A 13,206-nucleotide genomic window follows, 5' to 3' on the forward strand; every position below is an offset into this window, starting at 1 on the left:
TTCAGGTTCAACTTTCATTAGCCAGACTATTATCAATTTGCCAATTTCGTGATTATTCTTTTACACGGCACATAAACTTATGCATAATTTATCGATATAAAAAGTCGACACAGTTACATCCCTAGCAAATTATCAAACTTATGACACCGTACGTAAATGAGAAATAACAAGCATATATGCATCTCTTTTCGGCACATTATCTAATTCGTAAGGAAGTAAAGTACGGGTATACATATTTGCGAAGCATTTTTGCCCGACTTCTATGCTTTAGTCATTATTCTGAGCTTCCAACAAGCATTTACCACGCATTTACTGAACGCAACGCAATGCAAAATCATAGATAAATCAAACACTTGATCATATTTTGACAACGGAACTGTCATTGTTGTCAACTTGTCAGTGTCAAAAATGTCACTAATGTCAGCTGGATGTACAATGTTTTGGTATTTTTTCTTTAGTAAAATATGTGAAAGTTAATCAATTTTTATAACTAGATAATGATTCTTAAGTAGCAACACTATACTCACTATAGCATAGCATAGAATATAAAAAATGATTGTAAGTACCTTCATGTATGAACAATATAATTATATCATCTTTAAGGAGTGTTTTTATATTAGCCTTTTCAATTTCAGATTTCAAGAGTCTTGCTCCTACGACCATTCTATAGAAACAATTCTAGACCACGTATTGAATACTGTACAATAAAAACTGAAGCGGAGATAGAAAAAGAAAAGGAACTTGAGCGGATAGCAAATGACGTAATAATTACAAATACCTTTTTAACCTTTTAAACAGTCTTTCTTAAAGACCAGACATTTGTGTGCCAATCTGACTGGTCTCATAATACTGTCTTTGTCACATTTGCCTGGTCTTAGCAAAAGTGAAAGAGATCACGGTTGGTATGGCCGCTGCTGTTAAATTACATTTTATGTCTGTTGTATTACCAAAACAAGCATTGCTGCAAAGGGCCTATATATTGTAGATGTAGGTGTAGTGCAGGGACGCCTGGTGAGAAACAGGTTGCCTGTTGATTTCGTTATCTGCCTCTATCGATTGAATATGCAAGAGAGATAGAGAGGCAGAAACCGAACTTTCGTGTTTCGCGGCAGGCCTTGTGATTGTGCTAGTGACGACCTCTATGCAGAGTTTTGCGTAATATTCCCTTGTGGTTGTCCTCAATCCCTACTGTATAATATTATAAAGTCTGTCTGTCTGTTACCTCTTCACACTTAAATTTGACAATGTGCAGATACTTTGTGGACGGGAGAACGACATATAATACACATATAATCACGCATATTTCCCGAACGGGTAGGCAGAGACTACGGATTTCCACTTGCTACAATCCTGACATATCTCTCTCACTTCCTTCACTTTCATAACATTCTTCATACATGCTCGCCGGTTTGGGGTGCTCTTGACCTGGCCTTTCTTCAGGATTTCCCCGATTTGATCAGAGAAAGTCCGCTGAGGTCTACCCCTTCCAACTCCCACTTCTACTTCTCCCTTATACACTTTCTTTGTTAGCCTTCTTTCACTCATTTTTTCCACATGTCCAAACCATATAGTGTTGATATAAGTGGACCGAATGGTTCTCACTGTATCATATGTTATAGGCATCAATAGATGAACCTCCAACAGCATGCTGCCAATCCGGCTGTGCCAACTGTGTCTTCATTGTGTGGGCGGAGACCCTGAGTAAGAAGATGAATAACGCAGGCCCGGAGATAGCAGAAAAGATCATGAAGTCGGTTCAAGACCCGTGTCTGAGAGCCTACTTGGAAATGGAGCTAAGGCTGCGAGGAGTTAAGAAATAGCTTCATTTAGTTAGTAGAACTTATACAGTCAGCATAAATTGTGCCATTTTCAACCAAAAGGGTCTAAAGGGTCGAGGGGGGAGGGGTTATTGTCGGTTGTCAATAAGGCGCCATTTCCATATAGATTCATTCAATTCAAAATCAACCTTATCGACAAGCGACAATGTGGTACCTTTTGGTTGAAAACGTCACAATTAGATAGTGACAGTCAAAGTGGCCAAATATATTGTAACACACCTATGTTACCATAGAAATAAGGATGTGTTCCGATATATTTGGCCACTTTACCGTCATTATCTATTTGATGCTACCTGTACAGTACGCACATAATATTTAGCTAGTCATATTTTAGTCTAAACCCAAACTCAAAACCAAGTCATTAAAATCAGACCCATTGGTTGTACTTATATTATTTTTTTAATTTAGTTTAGTTCCATTACTTCCATTAGTTTGTAAATTTTAAAACCATAGAAACAAAAGATTACTTGTAAAACGTTGTTAGTATTAAATTAATATTGGACTGTATTTTTAATAAATGGATGCAAAAAGCAAAAGAAAGAAACAAATGGAAATGGAGGAGGTATATGTCAAAGGACGAGTTGAAGTTAAAGTTGTGAAACCAAATTAATATATTATGCTATGTACAATCGAAGGCGAAAATATCGATACAGATAAATGGCTCAAAAATATGTAAACACGACTTTATTGTCTAAGGTGTAAGAGCGTACACATATTTTTGAAACTTTGGGAATGTATATATATTTATGCCCTTGACTGTACTGCAAACTTCAATACTAAAGGCTATTTACATTATATTTTCATTAGGTACCTTTTTAATGTAATACCAGTAGCAAATTTTTAAATTAATATTAATACCTATAAGGTATCTAGTCTAAGAAATAAAATTAATGTTACCAATTAGTTGTTAAGTCAAATAAAATCCTCTTGTATAGTTCACACATACCAAATACATTGTTTGTTTTGCAAAATGAATTGTGTAGGGGCTTCAAATACGAACTAAAACCCCTAGATTGGCAAACAAAGGTCTAACTGTCAATAACAGCAAGGTGACAGTTTACAAACGTAGAAAATGCGTACACACTACCTACATAATATATTCGGAGGTCGAGGAAGTGGGGGGGGGGGGGGGGGGGGGGGGTGCGCCGCGCCCGTACGTACAAAATGACACCACTCTGTCATGACGCCCAACATTCCTCAGCCGTGCACGGAATTCGCGCGCGGACAGTAGTTGATGCATACGCTTCGATGTATACCTATAGGTTCATTTCTGGTAAATTTACCATTCTCTGGTATAGGCATTATAAGGAATTAATATTCAGTCTGTAAATACCAATTGTCTACGCCTATAGAACTGGAGGTCGTAAAATCTCAGCCAGTAGGCGGAGTAAATATTTACATTTGTTTGAAAGTACGTCTTAGTTTTATAACTACATAAATACAAAGCCAGAATTTTAGCGCCTGTAAGAAACTTCATAGCAAAGTACACATTAGCACAAAAGTTTCCACATTAAACATCTCTAGGCGCCTTTTATCATTGTCTACTTCGCTTCACATCTTGTATTAAGTATTAATGTAGTAATTAGAGGAACAGTGAAACTTCGCTGATGGAACTATCTACCTACTTGTATATATTATTTATATGATATGATTTATTTATCTCACAATATACAATTGCACTTAAAATTACACATGGTAAATTCTTAGGAATTTATATTGTGATTGTCAGTTTTTTACATTATGAATAATTGAATATGAAAAACAACAGTGACAATCAAAATTATTAAATTACAATCGTATGTCAGCAGTTTCGTTAAATTCAAACAGTAGATTAAAAACATTCAATAAATTAAAATCAATTATTTATAAAATAAATTCGGCAGGAATGGGTCGTTATTAAACTATAAAATAAATAAACAAAATTGAGCACTTCAAAGTGTGTCGGTGTCATCATAAATATTTTATATGAAAATATGACGTTTATATACTTTTCAACACACTTGCTCGTAACGTGGAAGTTATTGAACCGCTTTTAGGCTCATAATCTTAGATATAAACATTCATGCTTTTTCATTATATTATAGCACTTGTTAGGTAATGAATGATAATCCGACTGACATAAGAAGGTAACTGATTCCGGCCCGCCAGCGGCAGGGTCGAGGGGCGGCAGGCAGTATGGCAGATATTAGACTTTTACTAACTGTTGTATCAGTTAAAATTTGATTTTTATAAGTTTCTTTTTTTTCCTCGCAAGTCTGTTGAAAAACGTCGCATGAAACGCGTGTGCATTGATCATTACACACATCGGCTTTCTTATTTCGTATTGAACAATGTACCGCCTCGTGTGTGCTGACCAACTTAGCACACATGTATCACAATGTACTATTACTAGTACATTACGCAACTATGTCGAAAATTTAAAGGGCCATATGTACTGTAAAACGTTGTAAGATACATGTGCGACCGTGCGAAACGTGTCGATTAAAAATACTCCCTTCGGTCGTGTGTTAATTGGGGCATTTTCTATGAAAAGGGACCTTATTGTCGATGGCGCTTACGCCGCACAGCGCCGCTCGGCACTGTATTTATATCGGAGCATCGTTTATAATAGCGTAAGCGCCATCGACAATAAGGTCCCTTTTTTATAGAAAATACCACAATTTATCGCCACTCGTTTAAAATTTCCTATGTTCCGCACTTGTATCGTAATGTCCTAATAGGAGTACAAAACGGTTCTTTAAAGGTGTAACATGGTACCCAGTATGGATCTCTTATTACAGTAAGCAGCAAAAGTAAATAAGCGGATGTGGTGTGTGACCAAAATGACCTTAACGTCTTTAACTATAAAACTCCCGTGAGACACAAACATATTAAATTATTTTAAAACGGGTCACTCACGTATTATTAAGTCGAATAGCTCGACATTTACGAGGATCCTCTTCACGGAGCAACGACACGTCTTCACTTCACTGGTCGAGGGCGCGCCGTGTACTGCGGGCCAAAGCCCGACTCGCACGGCCGCTCACGACAGGCGGCGTCGGCGGTGCCGGCGACGTCACCGTTGCGACTCGCATCCTCGCAAGTTGCGAGGATGGCTCTACCCTCCGTATTGCGTTTATTAAATGTCGGATCGAAACATGTCGAGCTATTCGACTTAATAATACGTGAGTGACCCGTTTTAAAATAATTTAAAAACCTTAACATCTCTTTATTGTTAAGAAAATAACAGCATTACAGTTCACGTCTATACATTAAATAGCCAAGTTTTGGCCACTCATCGTAAAATGTTAGCAACTCACATTAAAGGTCCATTTTATGAACTTTCATAATATCGTTTATCACACGATGCTAAAAATAAAAGTTGTTACAAAGAATACAAAGTAAATAGACTATAGATGTCGCTTATTTTACTCCTATGAAGAAGGATCGTGTCAAATGTTCTGACGGCCCTCTCTTTATAAACTGAAAAAGATAACATACACTAAAGAAAAAGTGACCAAGTCCACCGGTGGCCGAGGCGGGAATTGAACCCGCGTCTTCAGCTTACGCGGCTAACGTCCTGAGTGGCCAGGACGTTAGCCGCGTAAGCTGAAGACGCGGGTTCGATTGTATATTAAGCTACATAAACTAATTACACACATAGATATACCTTATCCTATTGTAAGTGCAATGTTTCCGAGCAATCTAGCTAGTCATTTTAAAATGAGAGCGTAACTACGTTTGTATGGAGAACCGAGCTTGCCGGAGACCTTTAAGAATATACCTATTATTGTGTAGAAAACGAACTATTTCATTGTAATGATGTACTTTTTGCATGAATTTTTAAAATTAATACCTTTCAAATAACACCGTCATGTTTTGTTGCAAAATAGGGCTTTCGAGATCTAAATGGTGTTCAAAATCACTTTCAGTGTTTCTAGCAGAATGAGAATTGCATCGAAGATCTGTAAAATGAATTTCAAAATACCTAATGTTAAAAGGGGATTTTTGTGTTTACTAGCCTATTTTTTTTACGTTAAAATCAAATGAACCTAATTTGCTTTTTGATGTTTTGTAAAGGTAAATTAATTAATAACAACTAATGGAGAATTTATGAAAAGCGAATATCTTCAAATTTATGAAACATGGCATTTCCTTTCTCAAAATGCGTATGTGATGTGTATGTATGTGTGATGTACGAGAAAAAAAATCGAAAAAGGGCGAAAATTGTAAGTGCTCACAGGCTTCGGTCCAGTCACATTCCATTTTATGTTTGCTCATCTGATGAGGAAAGCATAATCGCTCAACTGCGATATTTGCGACAGCACTTCCTAATGGAATGTGTTCGGACTCGAGACAAGAGGGCGCAACTATTTGAAGCTAGGGGTTATGCAGTAACTGATATTAGGGTTTTTCTCTCGATATTGGCGGAACCCCTGTCTAAAACTGCGAAATTCGTGTACAGTTTTTTTTTGATATCTCATCATTTTTTTGATATATCATTTCCATTTTTAGACAGGGGTTCCGCCAATATCGAGAGAAAAACCCTTATATGAGTTTCAATTTGAAACTGTAGTAGATAGGCCCAACGGAGCCGACATGTCTCATTGATAAAGGCTTCTTTTAAACATGTAGATAAAAAAAAAGGATTTTGTAAATATATTTACTTACCATGTGGGATTTTATACACACCGGTTGAAGTATTCGGAATAAGATCGCACTCGACGCCCTTATAAAACATTCTGTACTCATCTAAAAAATACAATGAAAAAATAGTTACATAAAGCGGTGTACTCGTACCATATTACGATTGACTGTGCCACGCCAATATGTATAAGTCAGTGTATTGACTACAGTTGCGGATAAAACAACGCTCCAAAAAAGTATCTGCCACCCTGGAATTAATTTTCCAAATACCTAAAGATATTATATTTCTTCAGTTCGCGTTCCAACCGTCACAGTCTAATTGAGTAGTTGACTTTTTTTTATGATATCAGTCGATCAGATTTGTTTTGAGGATCAAATGTCTGTACCTATGGGACCCATTGTCTTAAAGCAATACAAAAGTCACAAATGATGGTCAAAGTCTGGCACCCGCACTTTACTGACGAAATGCTCTAACAAAATGGCAACACATCGCGTGATGTCACTGTGTCACTTTGCTTAGAAGCCGCTTTGCTTCGAAGCCGTTTCGATGTATGGAAAACAAGGAAATTGCGATTTTGTCGGTGAAATGTTGCGTTTATGGATATTGTTGCAATACAATATTTTTTTAAATAAAATACGAGTATAAGGAATCGAATGGTACCGTTATTTTTTCCTATTTGAAAGTTAAAATTTTTTTTATTCGAAACTGAGGTCTTGTATTTTTTTATTATTCCCATATATTTTATGTTTCCAATTAATTGTGATAAATTGCTCATTTTCTATCTATTTAACTAGATTTAGTTATAAAATTGAACATGTGTCAGCTACCCTATTCATACAGGGACTTATATCTTTTTGTTAAGCTATTAGAGAATTATTCACCTCAGCAGCTCGAACAAGCCTACTTTCATCACTCCCTGGAGTGAGGAAAGTGCGACTTTCCTCACTCCAGGGAGTGAAACCATAGAATAACTAATAGTACCTCCGTACAGAAAATTCACTCCTTCACAAAAGTCAGATTTAATAAAATTACAAGCTTTTATTTACTTGCAACTTTTTATTAACTTGCAATGTACCTATTGTAAGTATGTATGTATGTAAAATGTTTGTAAGGGTCAAATCTTGCAAGTTAAATTTGACCCACTTCCCGGTTTCCGATGAAGCTGAAAATTTGTATACATATGTAAGTCGTGTGACAATGCAATATTATGGTACCATCGAGCTGATCTGATGATGGAGACAGGAGGTGGCCATAGAAACTCTGTGATAAAACAACGCAACCTAATTGTGTTTGGGGTTTTTAAAATTGTCTCGATGAGTATTAGTTGCCTGTGGAAAAAAAGTACAGTCAGCGATAAAAGCTTGCCACAAACTTATTATGCCTATACTCGCCGCCTGCCATACAAATTGAAACTTATAACCGCGCAAGAACCGTGAATCTTCTTTGCGCGCCGCAGTTTTATGACCGAGCTGCGAGTGTCGGCACGGGGTTGTCACTTGACAAGTTTTTGTACCTATACCTATACCTACTGATTTATTATTTTAAGGATGAATATGTAGGAATTACAAACGTTGATTCTGTAAACATAACTTTTAGTGTTCCGTGCAAAACTTTGTTTTGACAAACGGAACACTTGGGATCACTTCGGCGCGGTCTTGCAAATCAGTTAAATGCGTTTTTCTCAGAGACCGTTTGAAGTAGATACCTAAAATTTGAAATAGTTATAGCAATTACGACCACTAATATTGTAAAAAAGTCAAAGTCGCTTATTTTATCCGGAGATAAAATGTCTGATTCTCACGGAAGTAGGTATGCCACAGAAGTACTTATTCCTTTGAAAATATGTCTGTCAAGACATATAGTCCAGAATTAAAAAAAACATTTATTTCTGCTACCTTGTTCTTCCGTTTATACAGACATCTGTAAACAGAACAATATCTTTTATACGGGTTAGATCGAGATTTAGGTTTCGAAGGCATTATGTCGTATTTTCAATTTTGCGGGAGTCGAGCGGCAGCCCACTGCCACACGCCTGCCGGGAGGCGCGCCGGCCAAATGTACCTGAACTGCGAAGTGACAAACCCTGGTGAAACAACGTAGCTTTTTAATTTAGTGAAGGCCATGAACTGCCACTTCATACTTCTATTACAATTTTTTTTCTCTGTATTATTCTGTGTAATTCGAAATACATTTTAACCTTTAGTATGTTCTCACTACTGAGGTGAAAAATTATATGTGGCACACGAGAGCAGTTATTTTACATCTCGTGTTTTTGAGTCCCGAGAAAGCGAAAGATTCTATAATTGAATCACGAGCGAAGCGAGAGAAGATGAAAACACTCGCAAGAAAAACCAACTTTCCTCTCTTGTTGCACAAATAACTTTAACGCGTAGTCTGATCCGTTACTTGTGATGTAACTGTACTTACGTAACATATTGTTTATATGGTATACATGCAAGAGTGGTTAGACAAGTCCCTGACTTAATACTCATAGAAGCCAAATAAACACATATTTTGGAGATAATGTTTTAATAAATATTCATCATTAAGTCGAAGCTTAATATTATTATTATAAGAGTATTATTAATATAATATTTGAAATGGCTGGAACGAAAAATATTGTGGAAAGTAAAAGTGCGGAAAATTTATTTAAGAGACTGAAGACCTACTTGATTATATTTATAAATTGGCTCAAATCAGTTACGGAACAAATTTCAATACCCACGCATAGAGATGGGTAAGGGTGAGCAAATAATGAGTATTTACTCGGTATTTACTCAAAGCACCCGATAAATACCCGTATTTACTCATTTCGGTGGGTAATAACGATTGCTAATAAAATATTTAAAAAAAGTGAGATTTAAGAACTAAATTGTTTTTATTGTAGATTGTTAACGTGTAACTATTAGCAATATTTAGATAAAAAAGCATATAAATAAAATAAAAAAATAAAAAAGCATTTTATTTCGAGTCCAAGTTAATTACATTAAATAAGTCAGTTTCGTTACAGTAAAGCATTTATAAATATAATTTTATGTATTTTTAGTATGTCAATTTAAATAAGTCAATTTTTCACATATATTATTAAGTAATTTGATATTATAATCTTATAACAAAAATTTAGTTTGCGGACAAGAACCCCTCATCGGGTGAAGGCTATTCGCAATATTTATATAAAAAAAGCATATAGGACGCTTAATTTAAAAAAAGAAACGGTTTCTGAATATCTGGGGGCACGGCCGTGCCCCCGCCAAGACGAGACAAAGGGCAAAAGGCAGTGCATATCTTTTCTCGGCACGTTTCGCCGTATTTTCGAACCCTCGTAGTTTCGGCTTGAACAATGCTAGAGAGCTGAAATTTTTTGTATAACGTGTACTCAGTACACTTATCAAAAACACCAAGTTTTATTAAGCTACCTATTATACTTAAAATTTTATAGTACCTTAATTTTCACTGTCCGAAACACATGAAATTCGCGTCATAGAAAATACAGACTACTTCCTGAAGTCTTACAATGCTGAAATTTGGCATGTAGAGATGGTTCGGTATGCAATCACATATGGTGACCAAAAATCTGTAACTTTCGCCCTGCAACCCCTTAAAATGGGGGTACCTAAAAATACCCATAAACCTGGAAACATTGGTTCCTGAAGTCCTAGAATCGTGAAATTTTGTGTGGTAGCAGTGATCGGAATGCTAATAAAAAAACAACGATAAAAAAAGGCAAAAAGTTTTCAAAGTACAGATTTGAACCAGGTTCACAAAAACCAGCCAGGTAGCGCCCTCTATATTGGCACTGTTTCTTGCACGAATTAATAAACTAGTGAATATGAAGAAATGACAGCTTTTTAGCGGCATACATTAATAGCAACTTTCCATTCCAATAGGGTTTTACCGGTTGAAATTTTTAGAATGAATATCAACTGTAGGTAACATATACCACGGTCTAAAATATAATGTCAAAGTTATGAAACATAATCTGTTCTTTAATTATTTCAAAATAGCTTGCCTAACACTAATCTAATACAGCTACTCAACGCTAGATGGCGCCGTAATAAACTTTAAAAAATATATTAAAATCGCTTACTTATCACACGCGAGTGAAGGGCTAAACAAACCAGTATAAGTAAGCTCTCCGATTACGCTTATTTTGTTACGGAGCTTACGCTCAGGTTACACTGGTGGGTCCGAGATATCTACACGCCTACGAGTAGCCAGCTGTTGAGTACTCTGTCTGACACACCAGTGACGGCAGTGACGTCCGAAAATAAAAGGTCATATGTGAATGTAAGCTTCCTATCATGATATGACTATTTACCGTTCGCAGTAGCATTTGAGAAGCGTAAGTTATTTCATTATTTGACATTTAGGATATCGAATATTTTAGACAAATATAAAGAATAACGACCTGGTGGCCTAGCGGTAAGAGCTTGCGACTTTAAATCCGGAGGTCGCGAGTTCAAACCCCGGCTCGTACCAATGAGTTTTTCGAAACTTATGTACGAAATTATATTTATCAGTCGCGTTTCCGTGAAGGAAACCTCGTGAGGAAACGGGACTAATCCTAATAATGGCAATCGCTTTCGTAAAAATTTGTGCCTACGCTTATTACCTATTCTTGGAATTAGTTGCCAAGCGGACCCCATCAGGCTCCCATTAGCCGTGTCGTGGCTAAAAATGCCGGGATAACGCGGTGACGCGAGATGGTGAACTTTAAACACAAGGGAGGTTCTTGGAGCTGTAGAACCGCGAACATAGGCTAAATAAGTGTAGCCTATTAGAAAGAAACATACCCAGGTAGCAAAATGACGTCAGCGACGTCATAATGACGGCATTATTACGTCATAATGACGTCGCTGACGTCAAACCGTACTAAAACTGTAAAACTGTACTTTTTGTTTTCGGATGTCACAGTACCATCAAACAGTTCCCAACGATTGTTAACTCGCGCCGTGTAGAGATCTCTAAACACCAGAGTAACGCGGCCGTAAGATCCGTAACAATGTATGCATATTCGGAGAGCTCATTTATATACCAGATTTTTTACCTCTTGACTTGCGTGTGATAAGTGAGCGATTTTAATATTTTTTTCAATAAATTCTGCTTACAAGATTTCGCGAAAATAAGTTGAGTAATGGAACGGCGCGCACTTCGCACTCGCTAAAATCAAATTTTAATTTAAAAAATACATGTCAAACTCTAATCGTCGCACTACAAAGCCGCGGTTTTCCAACAGCACCACGATAACACGTAGGTATGTACCTACACACCAAGGTATCTAGATCCCTAGGTGAAATTTGGCTACTTATTCTCCATTAAGAATTAAATATCTAAATAGATAAAATTTCTGCATTAGATGTTTGCATGTAGATAGAACACGTCTCAAAAAGAAAAAAAATGCTTAATGATATCGAAACCGCTACTTCTTTAGGCGCTGATCTACAATGACTCCGTGATTTTGTATATTTTCCAAAAATGGAATATGTACTTAGTCGTAAGCATGAACACAAAATTCACAAAAATCGATTGAGTGAGCTGAATCGAAGACCTTCACTAACGCTTACTTCATTAAAAACAATTCCGATTATGGTAATAATGCTTTAAAATTTTTAGAAACATACAATTTATAATACATAAAATTCCTGACTTATAATTTATATAGGCCCTACATATATAGCGCTAGCAATACGTAAGTTTTATAAAAATCTAATGTTAAAATATTTCAAATTATGCCTGTTTACATGATCCTGTATTATCGTAGATTCTATAAACGAATAATTGTCATTTCTAGCTGGTATATCAACTCTTACAAAAATGAATGAAATCCCACCAAAAACATTTCATGTAAAGTGTTGCCAAGACTAGGCGCATAAAGCTTTTACACTCAAAAGCTATCAGATCCCGTAGTAGGTACCAAGACTTACTCTGCAAGTCCTAACTTTATAAGCTCTAACTGTATAAAGCCAACATCTTGGTCAAACGTACAGTACGGCTTGGCCGTTTCGTTGCAGTCACATAAACACTCCCTCGGTGGACTTGTTGTACAAAGTAGTAACACAAGTCTTTCAAATTCTGAGTGTCAGTAAGGGATAACGAAACGGCCAAGCCGTACTGTACCTATACGTTTGAACAAGATGTTGGCTTTATACAGTTAGAGCTTATAAAGTTAGGACTTGCAGAGTAAGTCTTGGTACCTACTACGGGATCTGATAGCTTTTGAGTGTAAAAGCTTTATGCGCCTAGTCTTGGCAACACTTTACATGAAATGTTTTAGGTGGGATAACAATTTGTGATAATGCATAGTTAACAATTTTGCTTTAAATAAGAAGGGATTTACTTTAAAAATATGGGACTTAAGTTGTATCAATGTTCTAGCTAGGTTACTGCATGTCGCGCAAAAGTACGTGTTTACGCGGCACTTATGACCTTTTATTAAGGGTTTTTTAAAGAAAACTCAAAAATGGCTTAACTGATCGTGGTCAAAGTTTTTATTTTAGTTCTGTATTCTACGGCTAATCTTCCGATATTTTTCATATTTTTTTGAACTTTGGCTTCAAAATTATAGTGTATAAATATTATTTGGGCCTTTAGAAACGGTTTTTTCCCAAAAGTATTCAATTTATCCAAAATAAATTCAAAAGTTGGTGGATTCTGATTTTTTTGTGACCATTAGTTACATGTATGGAGTGCCCCTCTTAAAAATACATTTCTTACGATTTTGAGTATTTAATCCAGTAGCGG

At 36.3% G+C, this 13,206-nt stretch overlaps 1 protein-coding gene across 1 annotated transcript; it reads left to right on the forward strand.

Moving 5' to 3' along the window:
• The first annotated feature begins 412 nt into the window (after positions 1 to 412).
• LOC134743872 (oxidoreductase-like domain-containing protein 1) lies at positions 413 to 2,760 on the forward strand. Its single transcript, XM_063677498.1, has 3 exons — positions 413 to 558; positions 636 to 761; positions 1,620 to 2,760. The coding sequence occupies exons 1-3, from the start codon at positions 553 to 555 to the stop codon at positions 1,818 to 1,820; spliced, it is 333 nt and encodes a 110-aa protein (XP_063533568.1). The 5' UTR covers positions 413 to 552; the 3' UTR covers positions 1,821 to 2,760.
• The last annotated feature ends 10,446 nt before the right edge of the window (positions 2,761 to 13,206 follow it).

The sequence above is a fragment of the Cydia strobilella genome, chromosome 9 (genome assembly GCF_947568885.1).
Source record: "Cydia strobilella chromosome 9, ilCydStro3.1, whole genome shotgun sequence".
In the NCBI taxonomy this organism is placed as follows: Eukaryota; Metazoa; Arthropoda; class Insecta; order Lepidoptera; family Tortricidae; genus Cydia; species Cydia strobilella.

Bases quoted from the DNA above. Each gene is read 5' to 3' on its own strand.
- LOC134743872 (XM_063677498.1), top strand. The intron at 762-1,619 runs GTAATAATTACA...CATATGTTATAG, and splicing joins TTGAGCGGATAGCAAATGAC to GCATCAATAGATGAACCTCC.